Here is a 17,198-nt window from a genome sequence, read left to right on the forward strand (position 1 = left end):
ATATGGCATTTGTCTTCACGAATTGAATGTTTTTGGATCATTCAAATCGAATGCTCCGACTGGATTTCTATTTTCTGCACTCTTTGCTCCGTATCTCCGAAACGGCTGGTCCTGTCTTTTCCAAAAACGAATCACCACATCTCCCTATTAATAGGAATAGAATGTTTTTCGAACCATTCATCTCGGATGATTGGCACGCCCGAAAACGTAGGCTAAAAATTGTATCCACACATATACACACATCAATTTTTTCTGATATATTTCAAAATGTTCAGAAACCTCTGAAACGTAAAGATATGCAAAAATGTTCAACTTTAACTGTTGGCCCATTACTATAACTTAAGGAAGTTAATAACAACATTGTGTAGTTAGTCACATTAGACTACCAAAATGCAATAGAAAGGGTTCACAAATTGTTAAATCAGGACCCACGGAATTCTGGGACATTGTATACCGAAAAATAGATTAGCATTTTAATCATAAAATTAGTTAGGTTTTTTTTTGTTTTGTATTGCACGTATTTAGTTAGTCACAAGACTACCAAAATGCAATTGAAAGGGTTCACAAATTGTTAAATCAGGGACGAAAACTACTGAATTTTGGGAAGTTTTATACCGAAAAAACATTAAAATTTTATTAATTAATAAATTAATTAAATGGCGAATCTTCTGTTTTGTATTGCACTTGTTTACTTAGTCACATGACTACCAAAATGTAGTTGAAAGGGTTCACAAAATGTTAAATCAGGGACGAAAACTACTGAGTTCTGGAATATTGGTTGCTTAAAAAAACATTGGCATTTTAATCATTAAATTAGTTAAATGGTAAATCTTTTGTTTTTTATTGCACTTGTTTATTTAGTTCACATGACTACCAAAATGTAGTTGAAAGGGTTCACAAATTGTTAAATCAGTTATGAAAACCATATGAAAACTACTGAATTCTGGGAAATTGTATACCGAAACAAACAATAGCATTTTAATCATTAAATTAGTTATATGGTAAATCTTTTGTTTTGTCTTGCACTTGTTTAGTTAGTTACATAACTACCAAAATGTAGTTGAAAGGGTTCACAAAATGTTAAAGATCAGGGACGAAAACTACAGAATTTTGGAAAATTGTATACCGAAAAAAACGTTAACATTTTAATCAGGGCCTTTTCACTTAGAACAAAATCCTCGTTCAGAAGGAATACTTAGGGGTCCATTTGTAGTCGCAGATTTGGCGCTAGTGAGCCGATGAAAAAGTATTTTCAAATGTTTTATATTGGTTACTAAGAAACGTCAGTGTTATTTTTGTATAAGTTTACAAAATGGCGATTCTTCTTCGTTTGTGTTTGTATATTTGTTAATAAAGATTTCATCAGGAATTGCTCTCAAATGCATAGCCCTTTGACAATATGAATAGAACAGCTTCAAACTCATATGGAGGACATAATTACTACAATACTACGTAGTGCATTGACATATTAGTCTAATCATAATACACTTTAAGGAAAGAGATCAGTTCTAGGAAATTGTGTAAGAAATCAAATATACGCTTCTACAAGAAAGACATAATACACAAATAGAAAGCTGTTCCAGCTGTTTAATATTGGATTACCACTTCACGCGGATCTGAATATACTTGGGAAAAAATGAATTGCTTAAGAATGTCAAATTTTGCACGGGATGATTACTAGTTAATGAGAGTTAAAAATGACAGACGATGTAATGAACTAACACTATAATGCATTATTCACTAAATTTCACTGAATATTTATATTAATAAGTAGAAAAAAGTGTAGAAGTTATTCCAGTAGATTAGATGTGATATCTATTATATATAAACCGGTGTATTGCAGTGTATTTGTTGATTTATATTTCGATTTGATTGTATATTTATAATAATATAATATTATCTAGTATATTTTTGTTATTATTGCATTATTACAAAACATAATAGGATTGTAATACCAAATTTAGTTTTAAATACCCGTGTACTAAAATTCATTAATTTTCATTTCAAATTTTGCGCCATTAATTTGAATGACAAAAGCAGCGCCACCACGTCGAGCGGAGGACCCTTTAAGTATTCCTTCTGAACGTAAAAATCGGGCGAGAGAAGCGTCTATATGAACACGGGGGATTCTAATATTGTCTAGGATTTTAATCATTAAATTAGTTAAATGGTAAATCTTTTGTTTTGTATTGCATTTGTTTAGTTAGTCACATGACAACCAAAATGCAATTGAAAGGGTTCACAAATTGTTAAATCAGGGACGAAAACTACTGAATTTTGGGAAGTTATATACCGAAAAAACATTAAAATTTTATTAATTAATAAATTAATTAAATGGTGAATTTTCCGTTTTGTATTGCACTTGTTTAGTTAGTCACATGACTACAAAAATGCAATTGAAAGGGTTCACAAATTGTTAAATCAGGGGCGAAACCTACTGAATTCTGGAAAATTGAATACCGAAAAAAACTTTAGCTTCTTTAAAATTAGTTCTATATTTTTTGTTCTTTATTTACAATAAATTTAGTTTTCTACATTAGTATCTAATAAAATTAATTTGTATCAGAATTTTACATTTATACATAATTTTTTTTTCATGAGTTTAATTTCATATGTTTTATATTTATATAAGAGATAGATATAATTAAATAACACAGATTAACTAAGTGCAAATTTTTGTTATAAAATCAAAGATCTTCAATTTTTTTATGAAAACAAATAACTTTATTCTGAAATTTTTCATTTGTTTCTTAGTAATATAAATATAAACTAGCGGAGTGTATGGCATCGTGCCTTAAGGCAAATTGCTAGAACTTCCCGTACCATAGCCAAATGTTCGAGGAATATTAAATGTTTTCAAATAGATTATTATAAATAAATACTGTAACATTGTCTAACATTTATAAGAATTATATAAACTGAATTGTAAAGTTGAAATTATTTGTTTAAAGTATATTAGAACTTTAGTCAGAATTAAATTAAAATCTGAATTATTTTCAATAAACAAAAAAAAAAATTCTGAAAAAAATTGAAACTAAATTTCTTTCCAAAAGCAATTATTTTGTTGAAACAAGCAGAAAGTTCTTTGAATCATTCCAATCGGACGCTTAGTTCTCTCAAAAACTGCCGTTTTTTGCACATTTAGCTCGGTATTTCCGAAACGGCTGAACCTGCCTTTGCCAAAATTCAATCACCACTTCTCCCCGTCATCACGAATTGAATGTTTTTTCAATCATTCAAATCCGACGCTCCGATCTCTCAAAAACTCGATTTATATTTTCTGCACTCTTTGCTCCGTATCTCCGAAACCGTTGGACTTGCCTTTGCCAAAAACTAATCAGCACATCTCTCTATCAATAGGAATGGAATGTTTTTTGAACCATTCATATCGGTTGATCCGTGCGCCCGAAAACGTGGACAAAAATTGTATCCATCATTCCTCAGACTTCTATTTCTCATCTTTAATCAAAATCTTCTCATCACTATGTGTTTTTTTATGCCTGGTAAACATATTTGACGATGTAAACCTCATTAAACAAACCTCACATTCAAAATCTGTAAAATGTCTTTTCATGTGTTGTTTTAAATTGTCTGGTCGTGCAAAAGCCCTATCACAAACATCACACTTAAAATTCCTGTCCCCGATATGAATTTTCATGTGTTTCTTTAAATACTTTTCCAAACTAAACTCCCTTTCGCATATTACACATTTAAAATGTTTTTGCTCTAAATGATGGTGCATATGGGTCTTCAAACCTTCCATTCTCGTAAAAGCCTTATCACATCTATCACACTTATAAGGCTTCTCTGAGCTATGAATGGCCATGTGTTTTTTTAAGTTAGTCGCAAGCCTGAAAGCCTTATTGCAAATTTCACATTCAAACGGCATCTCTCCGGTGTGTATGTTTGAATGATTTTTTAATGATTCTGAACGCACAAACATTTTACCACATATTTCACATTTATGAGACCGTTGTCCGGTATGTGAAATCATGTGTTGAGAAACATGTCCTTGTTTGGTAAAGGTCTTTGGACATATGCTACATTGAAAGGGACGTTCCCCGGAGTGAGTGATCATATGTTGCTTTAAGTTATTCATCCGAGTAAAGGATTTTTGGCATAATTCACATTCAAATCTTTTTTCACCAGTGTGAACAAGTCGGTGTTTTATTAGGTTGCTGGTGCTGGAGAATGCACGGGAGCATATTTCACAGGAATAAGGCTTTTCACCGGTGTGTATTCTGATATGTACAGCTAGAGCATCTGCTCGCTTGAACACCTTCTGGCAATACGTGCATGTGAAGGATTTATTGCGTCTGTGGGTGCTCATGTGAACTTTCAATTTGGAAGAGGAGGTAAAAGGCTTACTGCAGGTTTCACAGTTGTGAGATTCAGAATTGTCAGAAACTTTGGGATCAGAATAGTGTTCTTCTTTGATTATTTGGTGGTCTCTAATATATGTCTCTGATTCATCTTGTGAACAATTTTCAGCACCACTTTCGTCTTCTTCTGTATAATCTAGAGGTTCTATTTTAAAATGTAATGAATCTGTTTGTTGAGACATTTCATTGTTCATATTATGAACATTTTCTAGATGTTTTGGTAGTGACAGAGAATCTGTTTCTTGAGCCATATTTTAATTTTTTTTTATCAAGACATTTTGTGTTAATCAATGCATTGTCAATCAATTGTTTCTATAACAATCGTCCATCCATTTATCTTTGTATGTTTTCGTAATCATATTTAGTTTTTAATATATATATTTTATTCATTTTTATTTCTTTAAACTTAATTATAATTTATAAATAAAACAAATATAATAAACAACTTTATCTACTGTATGTGACATCTGTCAAAACTGTCAAACATGGCGTCGTATTATTATGTCAAATATCCAAAGTGTGCCAACATTGACATTTGAAATTTTTTATGCATTTTTTTTTTGATTTTTTTTTTACAAAATTACAATTCAATTATTCAAACTGAAATTTATGTAATTTTAATAAGACTTCTGTAATGACATAAATTATTAACTTCCCGAAGGAGAAGTTTGTTTTCGCCAAAAAATTCCATTTGCTAACTTCATGTTTATTCTCGACCTATCAAGTCATTCTGGATCGAATGAGACCAAATTTGAAAAAAGTTTGTGTGGGCGTGTGTATGTGAGCCGATTTTTAACGACTTTTTCTAAAATATGGCTGAACTGATTTCAAAATTTTAAAAGCCAAAATCGATAAGGTCTTTTTATCAATTTTGCGCGACGATCAGCCGAGCAGTTTCTTTGTAACTAGGAAAAAAGTGTAAAACCTTTCGTTTACGTTTATGCAAACTAAAATTTATACAATATAAATAAGGCTTGTATAAGTTTCCGTCAATAAGATAAATTATTAGAAGTTTGTTTTCATAAAAAAATTCTATTTGCTAACTTCATGTTTTTTCTCGACGTTTCAAATCATTCTGAATCGAGTTAGACTAAATTTGGAAATTAGTGGTGTATGGTATGTATGGTATCGTGCCTTGAGGAAAATTTCTAGAACTTTCCGTACTGAATTGAAATTTTGAAAATCTGAATTATCTTCAATATTCAAAAAAAAAAAATGAAAATTAAAAGGAATATTAAATTTTTTTTCTTTCCAAAAACAACGTTTCGACAACACAAGCAAAAAGTTGTTTTGAACCATTCAAATCGGATGCGTAGTTCTCTCAAAAACTGCCATTTTTTGCACATTTAGCACCGTATCTCCAAAACGACTGGACCTGCCTTTGCCAAAAACTAATCACCACTTCTCCCCATCATTACATATTTAATGTTTTTTTAATCATTCTAATCGGATGCTCCGTTCTCTCAAAAGCTCGATTTGTATTTTCTGCACTCTTTGCTCCGTAACTCGGAAACAGCTGGACCTGCCTTTGCCAAAAACTAATCAGCACATCTCCCTATCAATAGAAATCGAATGTTTTTTGAACCATTCAAATCGGTTGATCCGTGCGCCTGAAAACGTGAACAAAAAATTGTATCCATACATACATACATACACACACACATCCATTTTTCCTGAGGTATGCCACAATGTTCAGAAACCTCTGAAACGTAAAGATATGCAACATTTTTCATTTTCGAATTTTAGAGATCACTATAAGGGGGCGTTTATTAATTACGTGAGGCTTTTAGGGGGAGGAGGTGTTTTACAAAAAATCACAAAATATATTATGGAGGAGGGAGGATCTGAATTTTTTAAAAAGATCCATCAATCCATCCAATAACATTATCAAAAAAAAAAAAAATACAATTTTGATTCTTGGGCGATTACCATAAGGTGGCGTCCATGAATCAAGTGAAGTTTTTAAGGGGAGGGGGCGTTTGATAAAAAATCACAAAATATCACGTGGGGGTACAAAGGGGTATAGTAAGATATCACGTGTATTTATTTTATACCTGATTTTTTGAAAAAAAAATCTATCCATCGATCCAATAACATTTTCAAAAAAAAAATCTAAAAACTGTCAATTTCGATTTTTTGACGATTACTATAAGGGGGCGTCCATCAATCACGTGGGCTTTTTAGGGGGAGGGAATAAATCACAAAATGTCACATGGGGGAGGGAGAGGTATAGGAAGATATCATGTGTGTTTATTTTTTTATCAGATTTTTATTAAAAAAATCCAAACATTTTCAAAAAAATACAAAATTTTACCATTTTTTCTCGTGACTAAAAATACGCGTAATGTTTAGTGAGGGGGAGGAGGGGGGTAATTTTGAATATCTCTAAAGGGGGGAGGAGTAAAAAAATCCTTAAAAAATCGATCATGTGATTAATGAACGCCCCCTAAACTTACTCTACAGGAAGTTAATAAATTACTCCAATAAAGTATAAACGCTATCTATATTTGCATTTAACTATGTTTATTTACATAATCATTAAATAAACTTTTATATAACAAGTAACTCATTTCTCACATAATAGCTAGCACTCCTTTCTTCTTCTTTTTATTACATATTTTTCTTATTTATTTAACATTACTTTACAGAATGAGAGAGCATATGACGTTCTAACTTCTGCGCTTGTCCAAATCCTCGACTGCATATTGAACATTTATGTGGAAAATCTCCATTGTGACTACGCATATGTACATTTAATGCATGCACTCTAATAAAAGCTTTATCACATAGTTCACATTTAAATCGTGGTTCTGCATGTGTATTCTTGTGCATATTATAACAGACCTTCAGTTTGAATGTTTTGTTACAGATTTCACATTTAAATGGACGTTCTGTGCTATGAACAAGCATATGTGTTTGTAAATGCTTCGATTGTTTGAATCTCTTATCACAAATTTCACATTTATGTGAACGTTCTTCACTATGACAAGTCTTATGTCTCGCCAATGAGCCCGAATCTTTGTACCTGCCATTACATATATCACAGGTGTAAGGACGTTCTTCGGTATGAACATTCATATGTTTTTTCAGATTCTCGTTTCGATTGAATGTTTTATTGCAAATGCTGCATTTGAAAGGTTGTTCTCCGGTATGAATACGAAGATGTTGGATCAAGTGATTGTGTCTACTGAAGGCTTTATCACAAGCGGTGCACACGAAAGGCTTTTCACCGGTATGAGTTCTGATATGAGATGTTAAGTTACTTGCGTGTTTGAAGGCCCTTGGGCAATGTGTGCATTGGAACTCTTTTATTTCGCTATGAATGACTTTGTGGTTTTTTAATAGGTATGGTTTGGTGAATGTTTTGTTACAAATGTCGCATTTATGGCGACGCCTGAGATCCAATTCCTGATCTACTGATTCATCCATTGTTACTTCAAGGTTATTTAGCTCTTCCAAATAAACTCCCTCTTCGTCTTCGGAACACGGTTCCGACTTAATATCAGACTCTTCATTTTGATTCTCTTCTATTGAATACTCTGGAGTCTCTTCCGACATATTTAAATAACAACACAGACGTACGGTAGATAAATTTATTATATATCTATTGTAACACTTGCGTTCTATTTATTGCAATTTCATAATTTGATAATACTGATAATTGTAATATAATAAACGCTATTTATCTCTACATTTACAAAATAAATAATTAGGCTAAGAAAAAGTCTACAAGTTTGACATTTAAGATGACAGTTGTTGACATACATTTGCTTGTGAAGTTGGTCACACGTTGAGGCATAGATACATTAACACTTTAGACTAGACTACATAAATAAACTTTACTGTAATTAATTAAATCAATTTTGACCATTTTTTTTTAATTGTACATAATATCAGGTTGGGTCAAAAGAAATCTATAATATTTTGTTAGACGGTACTAATAGATTTATCGTAATCAAACAATTTCAGATTTATGCTCGTTGGAAAGATGACATTTTGCAGTAAAAAAAACTTCTCTAGCTGCTTTTTGTTTGGCGCATTATATTGTAGCCTGGTCATTAAAGCTTAAATTAGGTAAGAATCTCGGAATTAGAGATACCCAGCTGTAAATATGTAAATACTTGTATATTGACACCTAAAAGTTGTCTCAAAAACTACATATGGTTGGGTGCATAGATAGAAGAGTATAGGATTTTTTTTTTAACTTTTCGTAGGGTAAGTTATTGTAATGGGCCGAAAATTGAAATTGAAAATTTTTACATTTCTCGACGTTTTGAAGGTTTCTGAACATTTAGGCAAACCTCAGAAAAAATGGATGTGTGTGTGTATGTATGTATGGATACAAATTTCCAGTCACGTTTTCGGGCGCACGGATCAACCGATTTGAATAGTTCAAAAAACATTCGATTCTTATTGATAGGGAGATGTGCTGATTAGTTTTTGGCAAAGGCAGGTCCAGTAGTTACGGAGATACGAAGCAAAGAATGCAGAAAATAGAAATCGGGTTTTTGAGAGACCGGAGCATTTAAACTTTAAAAAATTGTTACAGTATTTTTTTATAATAATCTATTTAAAAACATTTAATATTCCTCAAACATTTCGTTACGGTACGGGAAGTTACAGCAATTTGCCTTGGCACGATGCCATACACACCACTAGTTTTATTTTACAAATGATACATAATAATATTAAGTTGTCTCAAAACCTACATATGGTAGGGTTGTACAAACATATGTAGGTTTTGAGACAATTTTTAGGGTGTCAATATACAAGTATTTACAGACTTACTGGACTATTGTGAGTTACAGGGTGTTAAAAATGGAAGTGAACAAAGAGAAAATTCGGTACATTTTACAGTTTTTTTTCAGTCCTATTTCACAAAAGAAGAGTATATGACTGTAACAGCCAATTATGTGCAATTTTAGTTTTGTAGATTCCGTTCAGGAATTTTTGATGTTGAAGATACACTTTGCAATGGTAGGCCGGTCTTCGAAAATGTCGATAAAATCGGAGAAATGATCGAAGTTGACCGACATGTTAGCAGTCGTAACATCGCCCAAGAGCTGAAAATTGGACTATCTGAAGCATGTTAAATAAATTCCTGAATTTCATATAAAAATACAATTTTTTTTTCTTTAACATAATATATGGGGCAATTCTGCCGTAAAAGAGCTCATAAAATAGCGTGGTCATGGCAACGCTATCTTATGCTTGTTATTGGTAGTGAAAATTATGAAAATGTCTATTTGCTGTGCGATCAGGCCTATTTTACATATCAACAAGCAAGGATGAATGTTATGATAACAGAATTCTACATGGTGCAGTTATCATAACATTCGTCAGTGCTTGTTTATATGTAAAATACGCCTGATAGCACAGCAAATAGAAAGGCTTATTCTAATTTTCACTACTAACACTCTGCTTTTACCAGAAATCCATAGTGCAACATCTAAAAGAACAAGTAATAGTTCTGTTCTATAATAATAAATTGCTCCAATTAAATATAAATATATTATCTGTGTTTGTATTTAAATATATTTATTTACAAATAATTTAACTTTTGCAATGGTGTAATAAATTATGGGCTACTCATAATTCCAATTCAATTGCACCTAAGTTCTTTTCTTTAGTTTATTACATTTGTATAACCGCTTTTATCTATTCTACTGAGTGACATTGCATATGATCTTTTAATCTGGATTCTTGTACAAATCCTTGACTGCATATTGAACATTTATGCGGGAGGTCTCCAGTATGACTACGCATGTGGACATTGAATAAATTCACTTCAGCAAATGCTTTGTTACATATTTCACATTTGAAATCGGCTTCTCCATGCCTAATCTTGTGTCTCCTTAAACTATCCTGTCGAGTGAAGGTTTGATCACAGGTTTCACATTTAAAAGAGAATTCTGTGCTATGAACAAGCATGTGCCTTGCTAGACGTCTCGATTCTTTGAAACTTTTATCACAAATTTCACATTTATGGGTACTTTCTTCACTATGAGTCAACATATGTCTTTTTAATGTGCTTGCATCTCTGAACCTGGCATTACATATCTCACATGCGTGAGGACGTTGTCCGGCATGAACAAGCTTATGTTTTCTTAAATTTACTTTTTTATTGAATGCCCTGTCACAAATACCGCATTTGTAAGGTTGTTCCCCGGTATGAATACGAAGATGATCGTTTAAGCTCATCTTTGTACTGAATGCTTTGTCACATGCTGTGCACACAAAAGGTTTTTCACCGGTATGTGTTCTGATATGCTTTGTTAAAGTACCCTTGTATGTAAAAGCCTTCGGACAATATGTACATTGGTGCTCTTTTATTTGATTATGAACGGCTTTATGACCTGTTAAGTGCTTTAGTTTTGTGTAAGATTTGTTACAAACGTCGCATTTATGGGGACGTTCCTGATCCAATTCCTGATTATAAGCTGAATCTTCATCTTCTGAACACGGTTCCAACTTAATTTCATCTTTCTCATTTTGAATCTCTTCGATTGAGTATTCTTCTAGTGATTCAAGTTTTGGAAAGTCTATAGTCTTTTCTGACATATTTACAAATATTTTTATTTCATTCAATTTTATTCTGCAATCTGTATATATTATACCATTAAGCTATCAATTATATGATAAAGTTGATTACAAATTAGTAGCTACACCCAATGGAGTATCTACTAGAGCTTTTACAAAGATGTACAGCCAATAAATTTAATTTATATCAACCCTTGCGACATATTTATTGCAATTTTATAATTCGATAATCCTGGCAAATGGAATATAATAAAAACTATTTATTTCTATATTTACAAATCATATGTTGAGGTCTGGGAGAAAATAACAAGTTTGACATTTGAGTTGACAGTTGTTGACATACAGTTGCTTGTGAAGTTGGTCACGCGTTGAGGCCTAGATACATTAACATCTTAGACTAGACTTGACCACAATTTTTTTAAAAAAAATTATACATATCAGGTTGGGGCAAAAGAATCCTTTATTTTTTCCGTAAATGGCTGTACTGACATTTGCAGTAAAAAAATTTCTTTAGCTGCTTCTTGTTTGGTGCATTATATTGTAGTTCGGTCATTTAAGCTTAATCGCTTTTCATAGGCCTCTAATATTTTACCACGGTCAGTTTGTGCATCAAATCTACCATTGTGCCAAGTTTCATCAAAATCCGAGACGAGCAACGCGCGGGTTCTCCTTATTAGGTAAAAATCTCGAAATTCGAGATACCCAGCTGAAAGTCTAGATACCCAGCTGTAAATACTTGTATATTGACACCTAAAAGTTGTCTCAAAACCTACCGGTGGATGGATTTGTGCATTGTTCACAGCAATTAAATAATAATTATCTACTTCTAATTGTGTAATAATATATAATCACTAGCAAACCCGACGAACTCCGTTTCGCCATCAGATGGTTTCGTGAGAAAGATGAAGAAATTTTTTGTTTGTTTTATATTTGAAAAGAAAAAATTTGATCAGTAAGGAATCCCGACTTATTTTTATATATATAGAAGATAATCTATTTGCAATTATTTAAAACAATTATTGATTATTTTTATTACTCGAATTTTTAATTACGGTGCGTGAAGTTTCAGCAATTTGCATTAGGGCACAATGCCGTGCACCACTAATTTTCTTAGCTATAAACCTTGCGGAGCCCGAGACCTTTCCAACGAATGCGAAATTGTCGAAATCGGTTCTGGAGTTATTTCGTCAGGAAGGAAAACCCGACTTATTTTTATAAGTATAGAAGATTAATTTAAATGATAAAATAATAACAAGAACTATGTACTCATGAGTTACGTAATCGTGTCAGTATTTTCTTAAAGCATATGCTCAATATTTCACAAAATATTTCATTCATTTTTTTAAAAAAATGTGAAGAAGTTCAAGGACTGTTTAGTCTTATAAAAATTGGTTCAATTATGGAAATTTAATAAAATTTGGAATAATGGTCGCTTTTAGGACATACAAGCACGTGTTTGTGCACTATAATTGATATAATTACAGATTTTCTAAATATGTTTGAGAGATATCAATTGGAAATTGCTAGTTTTTGGTCAAAGCAAAAACTTGATTTTTGCAGCAAACAGTTAAATTTTTTATCTAAATAGCTAAATCTTAATATCGGTTGATTAAGTTAATTATTACACATATCAAGAAATGCCGTAAGGTAAAATGCCACTAACATTTAGTTAATAAAATGCTTGTCCTTACTTCTAACAATTTATTAACAAAATAAATACTTTAATATAATACTAGGAACATCGTATATCATATAAATCAGTCTATAAAGTAAAATATTGTAATTCTATTAAGGAGCACCTTTATTTCTACATCTATATAAATTTCCTTTAGCTCTTATGAGTCTCTTTGTGTCTCTTCAAATTACCAGACTGCGTAAACGACTTATCACACTTATCACACTTATGAGGACGTTCACCAGTATGAGTAATCATATGTTGTCCTAAATTATCCTTGCTAGTAAAAGCTTTATTGCATGTCTCACATTTAAATGGTCTAGCCCCCGTGTGCGTTGCCATATGCTTCTTTAAATTCCCAGGTTGCGTGAAGGCTCTATCACACATCCCACACGAATAATTCCTTTGACCTGTGTGATTGATTAAGTGATTTCCTAAAGTGCCCGAGTGAGCAAATGCTTTATTGCATATCTCACATTTATACGGACGTTTCCCTGTGTGTGTGTTCATGTGTTCCCGTAAGTTGCTTGCATGGATGTAAGCCTTGTCGCACATTTCGCATTTGAAAGGCCTGTCTTCGGTGTGCGTAACCATGTGTTTGGATAATGTGTCAGAACGTGTGAATACTTTGTTACAGGTTTTGCATATGTAAAGACGGCTGCCGGTGTGGGTTCTGAGGTGCACGTTTAAAGAACCGGAGCGTGCGAAGACTTTATCACAGTATTGGCATTTGTAAGCCCTTTCACGAGTGTGGGTGATTATGTGGCTTTTTAAATCTGCGCTTAGTTTGAAAGCCCTAGTGCAGTATTCACATACATGGCGTTTGTCTTTGGAAGGAAGTTGGACCACTTCTTCTATAACGTTGTCATCTACCTCAAGTTTGACCGAAGTCTCAACAGGGTTAATAGAAGGTTCTTTAACATCCTTTTGTTCATTTATTTTATTATCTTCTTGATTATTCAATAATAGGGCGTCTGGGGGTTCACTTTTAATTGTGTCATTGTCTGGCAGTGGGTCTGCTTCCTCAGACATTTTTTATGTTTATTTGTATTAAAACAGATATTTAAAATCGACTACGACATACTTTTTATGATATTATATTCAGTTTAAATAGAATATATAAATATTTTTGTGTTAAATCAATATTTTGACATTTTGACGAACTGTCAAACTGTTCAACATGGCGGACAAAAATTGTTTTCTAAACAAATAACACAAAATACTTGTTAAAATATTAAAATATTAAAAACTTTTTATTGGTAATTAATATATGATAATTTAAAATTCAAATTTCATTTTGAATAATAATTATTCATCAAATAACAAATTAAATTTTCGCTACTTTTTGATCTTGTTTACACGAAGCTAATTTATGATAATATCACATTTCTTTGTCATACCAACATACGACGCTCAACCGAGAATAAAAAAAGTGTAACAACATTGAAAGACAAAAAACCTATGTGCGTCAAACAAAACTGTCAAACAAAAAAACAAAACTGTCAAACGTCAAAATAGTACACCCATTGTTATATTGTCTCTCACCTCTCACATTTAGACACCTTTTAGACAGTTAAATAGAAATCCCAAATGTAAGTATATAATTATTTACGAAAGCGGTTCTTTTACATTTACATGGTCATACATTGTCTCTTCACAACCAATATTATTTCAGGGAACCAAACATATAGTTATTCAAAACCTAGTACAGTTTTGTTAGAAATTATTAGGAAATTTTTAATTAGGGCTTCGCAGAGTGTTTTAGTGTAGTTATTTTATTTACCCAGGTAAATGTTATTCAGGTTGTTTTTGTTTGCTTAGTGTGTTTTAATTCTATTGTAGGGTTCACTGAATTAAGATTAGGACTTCAGCCTGAACATCAAAATAGCTACAAGAGTCTTGTAGCATGTAACATCTGATTATTAGAACTTAACTCATATGTATGCATGTATATATATATATATATATATATATATATATATATATATATATATATATTAAATGCTAGCATATGTATAGTAATGTAATAAACTTAAGTTCAGTCCGATATTTTTGCCTATTTTTATCTTTAAGTGATCTGATTACTTTTTCTAACAATGATTAACATAGGTAATAAGGAACACAATTAAAACCATCTATTTATTTCATCAAATATTTTTATTCAAAATATATACACATACTATTTACAATATAAAGCATGTCACAGGAAACATGTAATAAATAATATAGAATAAATATAAATAATATAGAATAAATATAAATAATATAGAATAACTATAAACATTGAAATTAAACATAAAAAAGAGAAAAAAATTGCATTTTGAAGAAATGATTAGCCAAACCAAAGTTAAACCGAACAATAAATGAAAACTGAATTTTAAAATTTAAATGGAAGTATGGACAGAAACCTTGTTATATAACTTCCACCAACCGAAAAACCGTATTTTTTGTAGAAGTTATTAATAAAACAAAAATGTATTTAGTTTTATAATCATACAAGTCAATTAAAAATTTACCCTTGATATGTTCTTTCAGGTTCTTATCTAACGAAATAAATTTTATATCTTGACTGTGTCCCACATGTCTTCCAAAATTCAACATGAACTGTTCCATTGTGATTAATAGTACAACCAATCCTTGATGGGCAAGCATATCCGGTTTTGTTGCTCGTTTTAGTAAACAAGCGTACAGTGGGTTTTTGGTCATTTGTATATGACCTGTGGCAATCGAAATAAATTGTCTTGTCATCAGTTTTTGATTTATATCCTGAATTGCATTTTACATAATGCGAAAACTCTTTCCGCTCTATGTCCGTTTTCCACAATTCAAAATCTACAAAGTCAAAAATGTAGGTAATTGTGTAATTGGGGTTATAAATTATGAGAGAGAAGACTTCAAACCTTTAATGTTTTGAAACACAAACTGTTCATAATCAATTGTAGTTTTGTGATAAAACTCAATATGATCGTATAAACCTGTGTACCTAGAAAAAACAGAGGAGCAGGGAGGGAGTGGACATCTTATTCTGGATTTCCTTGATGGTGTACCTACAAAAATGATTTATATGTAACACAATAATAAATAAAATGAATGTACATATATAAAAGCACTACATACCTGTAAAATTTTCCTTAGTACTGATTGGGGAACAGGGAATGGGAGGCGTGTGAATTTGAACTTTAATAGAGGAAGTGCAAGGATGCGGCAATAAACTTACGTGGGGATGTTTGTGAAGAGGATCTGATGTGGGTGATCGTAAATTGTAAGGTGATGTCAAGCATGTAGTAGTATATGAGGTGGGTAAAGAAGGATGCTTTATATTTGTTTTAGTGGAGGAGGAAAGGTGTGTAATGTCTTCAAAAGATACCGAAGAAGATTGGGCAGGTGAAGGGTTAGGGATATTATTATGAACTTGGCTCACATGACGAGTTAATAAATATTTAAATTTAAAAGTTTTAAGGCAGAAAGCACACGCATTGGGATAAACAGCTCTTGGCTCTTTGTCATGTTTTTGTCTTATGTGGCGATACAAGGAGCTACGAGCTGTGAATGGAATCTGACACTCGGTACAGAAAAAGTCGCTGTCCATGTTGCTACATAAGTAAAGTAATAAAGTGAAATATAAAATAAAAGTAATGAAGGTAATAAAACGTAAAGAAAATTAGAAGCTAAAAAGTAAATGTATAATGAGTAAAATCTAAAAATAAGCTTATAAAATAGAATGTAACCTAATGTAAATGAGCAAAATCTAAAAATAAGCTTATAAAATAGAATGTGACCTAAAGTGAAATAAAAGTAAGTATCTAAATAGTAAAAATATGAAACGAAAAATAAACTTACGCAAGCTAAGTAAAAATCTAAAAAAACACGTAACTAAACTAAAGAGAAACTTACGCAATCTAAGTAAAAAATCCTAAAAAACACTTATTGTAACTATGAAATATGAAAAATAAGCATGAATTATAATAAGAAGCTTACTAATAGAGCAAAAAAAGCAACGCAAGGAAAGCGATCCAGAGCAAAAAAACGAAAAACCGAACCGAAATATGTGAAAAAAACTGTTATAAACAGAATTAGAAATAGCAACAGAACGAAAGAATTCTAATTACACGAAAAGAAAAAGCAGAAAATATAATAAAACGCTTACTTGAAACGAAACCGACGCGACGCTATACCATCACAAAAATGAGAAAAGAACGCGGGACTAAATATTCCACGAAATGACAGGTTATGCCATACATAAAAGAAGAGTTATGCTCTATCCCGGAGCCAACTTCAGAGCGTAGGTGCTTTTTAAACGTCAAAACCCATCTGTCACGTATCAGAATTTAGTGGCTCCTATCTTGTTTACGTCCGCCATTTTGAATGTTGAAACGTCAAAAAAATAAATAAATAGTACTCCAATGTAATACTTTATATTTACTAGCTTTTATTATATTATATAAATAGTAATATTAATGCCACTTACGCCTATTTTTTTAATATTTATAATAATTCAATCAAATCAAAATTCAAAGACAATCAAAATATTGCATCTGGCAACACTACAAATGGCGTCTGACAACTTGTCAAATAACAAAACAAAATATCAAAAATAATTA

The 17,198-nt window shown here is 31.7% G+C and overlaps 3 protein-coding genes and 1 long non-coding RNA gene across 5 annotated transcripts; all 4 read right to left on the reverse strand.

Moving 5' to 3' along the window:
* Positions 1-3,448: 3,448 nt before the first annotated feature.
* Positions 3,449-8,091, reverse strand: LOC113362893 (zinc finger protein 91-like). The gene is made up of 2 exons (XM_026605387.1): positions 7,049-8,091; positions 3,449-4,617 (listed from the first exon to the last, which is right to left on the reverse strand). Exons 1-2 carry the CDS (start codon positions 7,938-7,940, stop codon positions 3,449-3,451), a joined length of 2,061 nt encoding a protein of 686 aa, XP_026461172.1. The 5' UTR covers positions 7,941-8,091.
* A 1,949-nt stretch (positions 8,092-10,040) lies between these two features.
* LOC113362894 (zinc finger protein 525-like) lies at positions 10,041-10,943 on the reverse strand. The gene has a single exon (XM_026605389.1). The coding sequence runs from the start codon at positions 10,941-10,943 to the stop codon at positions 10,041-10,043; it is 903 nt and encodes a 300-aa protein (XP_026461174.1).
* Positions 10,944-12,750: 1,807 nt separating this feature from the next.
* On the reverse strand, positions 12,751-13,812 carry LOC113364240 (zinc finger protein 239-like). Its single transcript, XM_026606732.1, has one exon. It carries the CDS (start codon positions 13,627-13,629, stop codon positions 12,751-12,753), a length of 879 nt encoding a protein of 292 aa, XP_026462517.1. The 5' UTR covers positions 13,630-13,812.
* A 1,384-nt stretch (positions 13,813-15,196) lies between these two features.
* Positions 15,197-16,857, reverse strand: LOC113364243. 2 transcript variants are annotated; one of them, XR_003366032.1, is made up of 3 exons: positions 16,745-16,857; positions 15,498-15,644; positions 15,197-15,429 (listed from the first exon to the last, which is right to left on the reverse strand). It is a non-coding gene; the product is annotated as an uncharacterized LOC113364243 (long non-coding RNA). The 2 variants fall into 2 exon arrangements; XR_003366033.1 differs by lacking the exon at positions 16,745-16,857 and adding an exon at positions 15,715-15,822.
* Positions 16,858-17,198: the final 341 nt, after the last annotated feature.

Source organism: Ctenocephalides felis, unplaced genomic scaffold (assembly GCF_003426905.1).
Source record: "Ctenocephalides felis isolate EL2017-DRISC unplaced genomic scaffold, ASM342690v1 CF-g0.4_SCAFFOLD_00845, whole genome shotgun sequence".
In the NCBI taxonomy this organism is placed as follows: domain Eukaryota; kingdom Metazoa; phylum Arthropoda; class Insecta; order Siphonaptera; family Pulicidae; genus Ctenocephalides; species Ctenocephalides felis.

Excerpts from the sequence above, each read along its gene's own strand:
- LOC113362894 (XM_026605389.1), bottom strand. The coding sequence starts at position 10,943 with ATGTCAGAAAAGACTATAGACTTTCCAAAACTTGAATCACTAGAAGAA.
- LOC113362893 (XM_026605387.1), bottom strand. The coding sequence starts at position 7,940 with ATGTCGGAAGAGACTCCAGAGTATTCAATAGAAGAGAATCAAAATGAA. Across the intron at positions 4,618-7,048 it reads ACAAGCGCAGAAGTTAGAAC|ATTCTCTGTCACTACCAAAA; the intron begins GTCATATGCTCT and ends CTCAAGAAACAG.
- LOC113364240 (XM_026606732.1), bottom strand. The coding sequence starts at position 13,629 with ATGTCTGAGGAAGCAGACCCACTGCCAGACAATGACACAATTAAAAGT.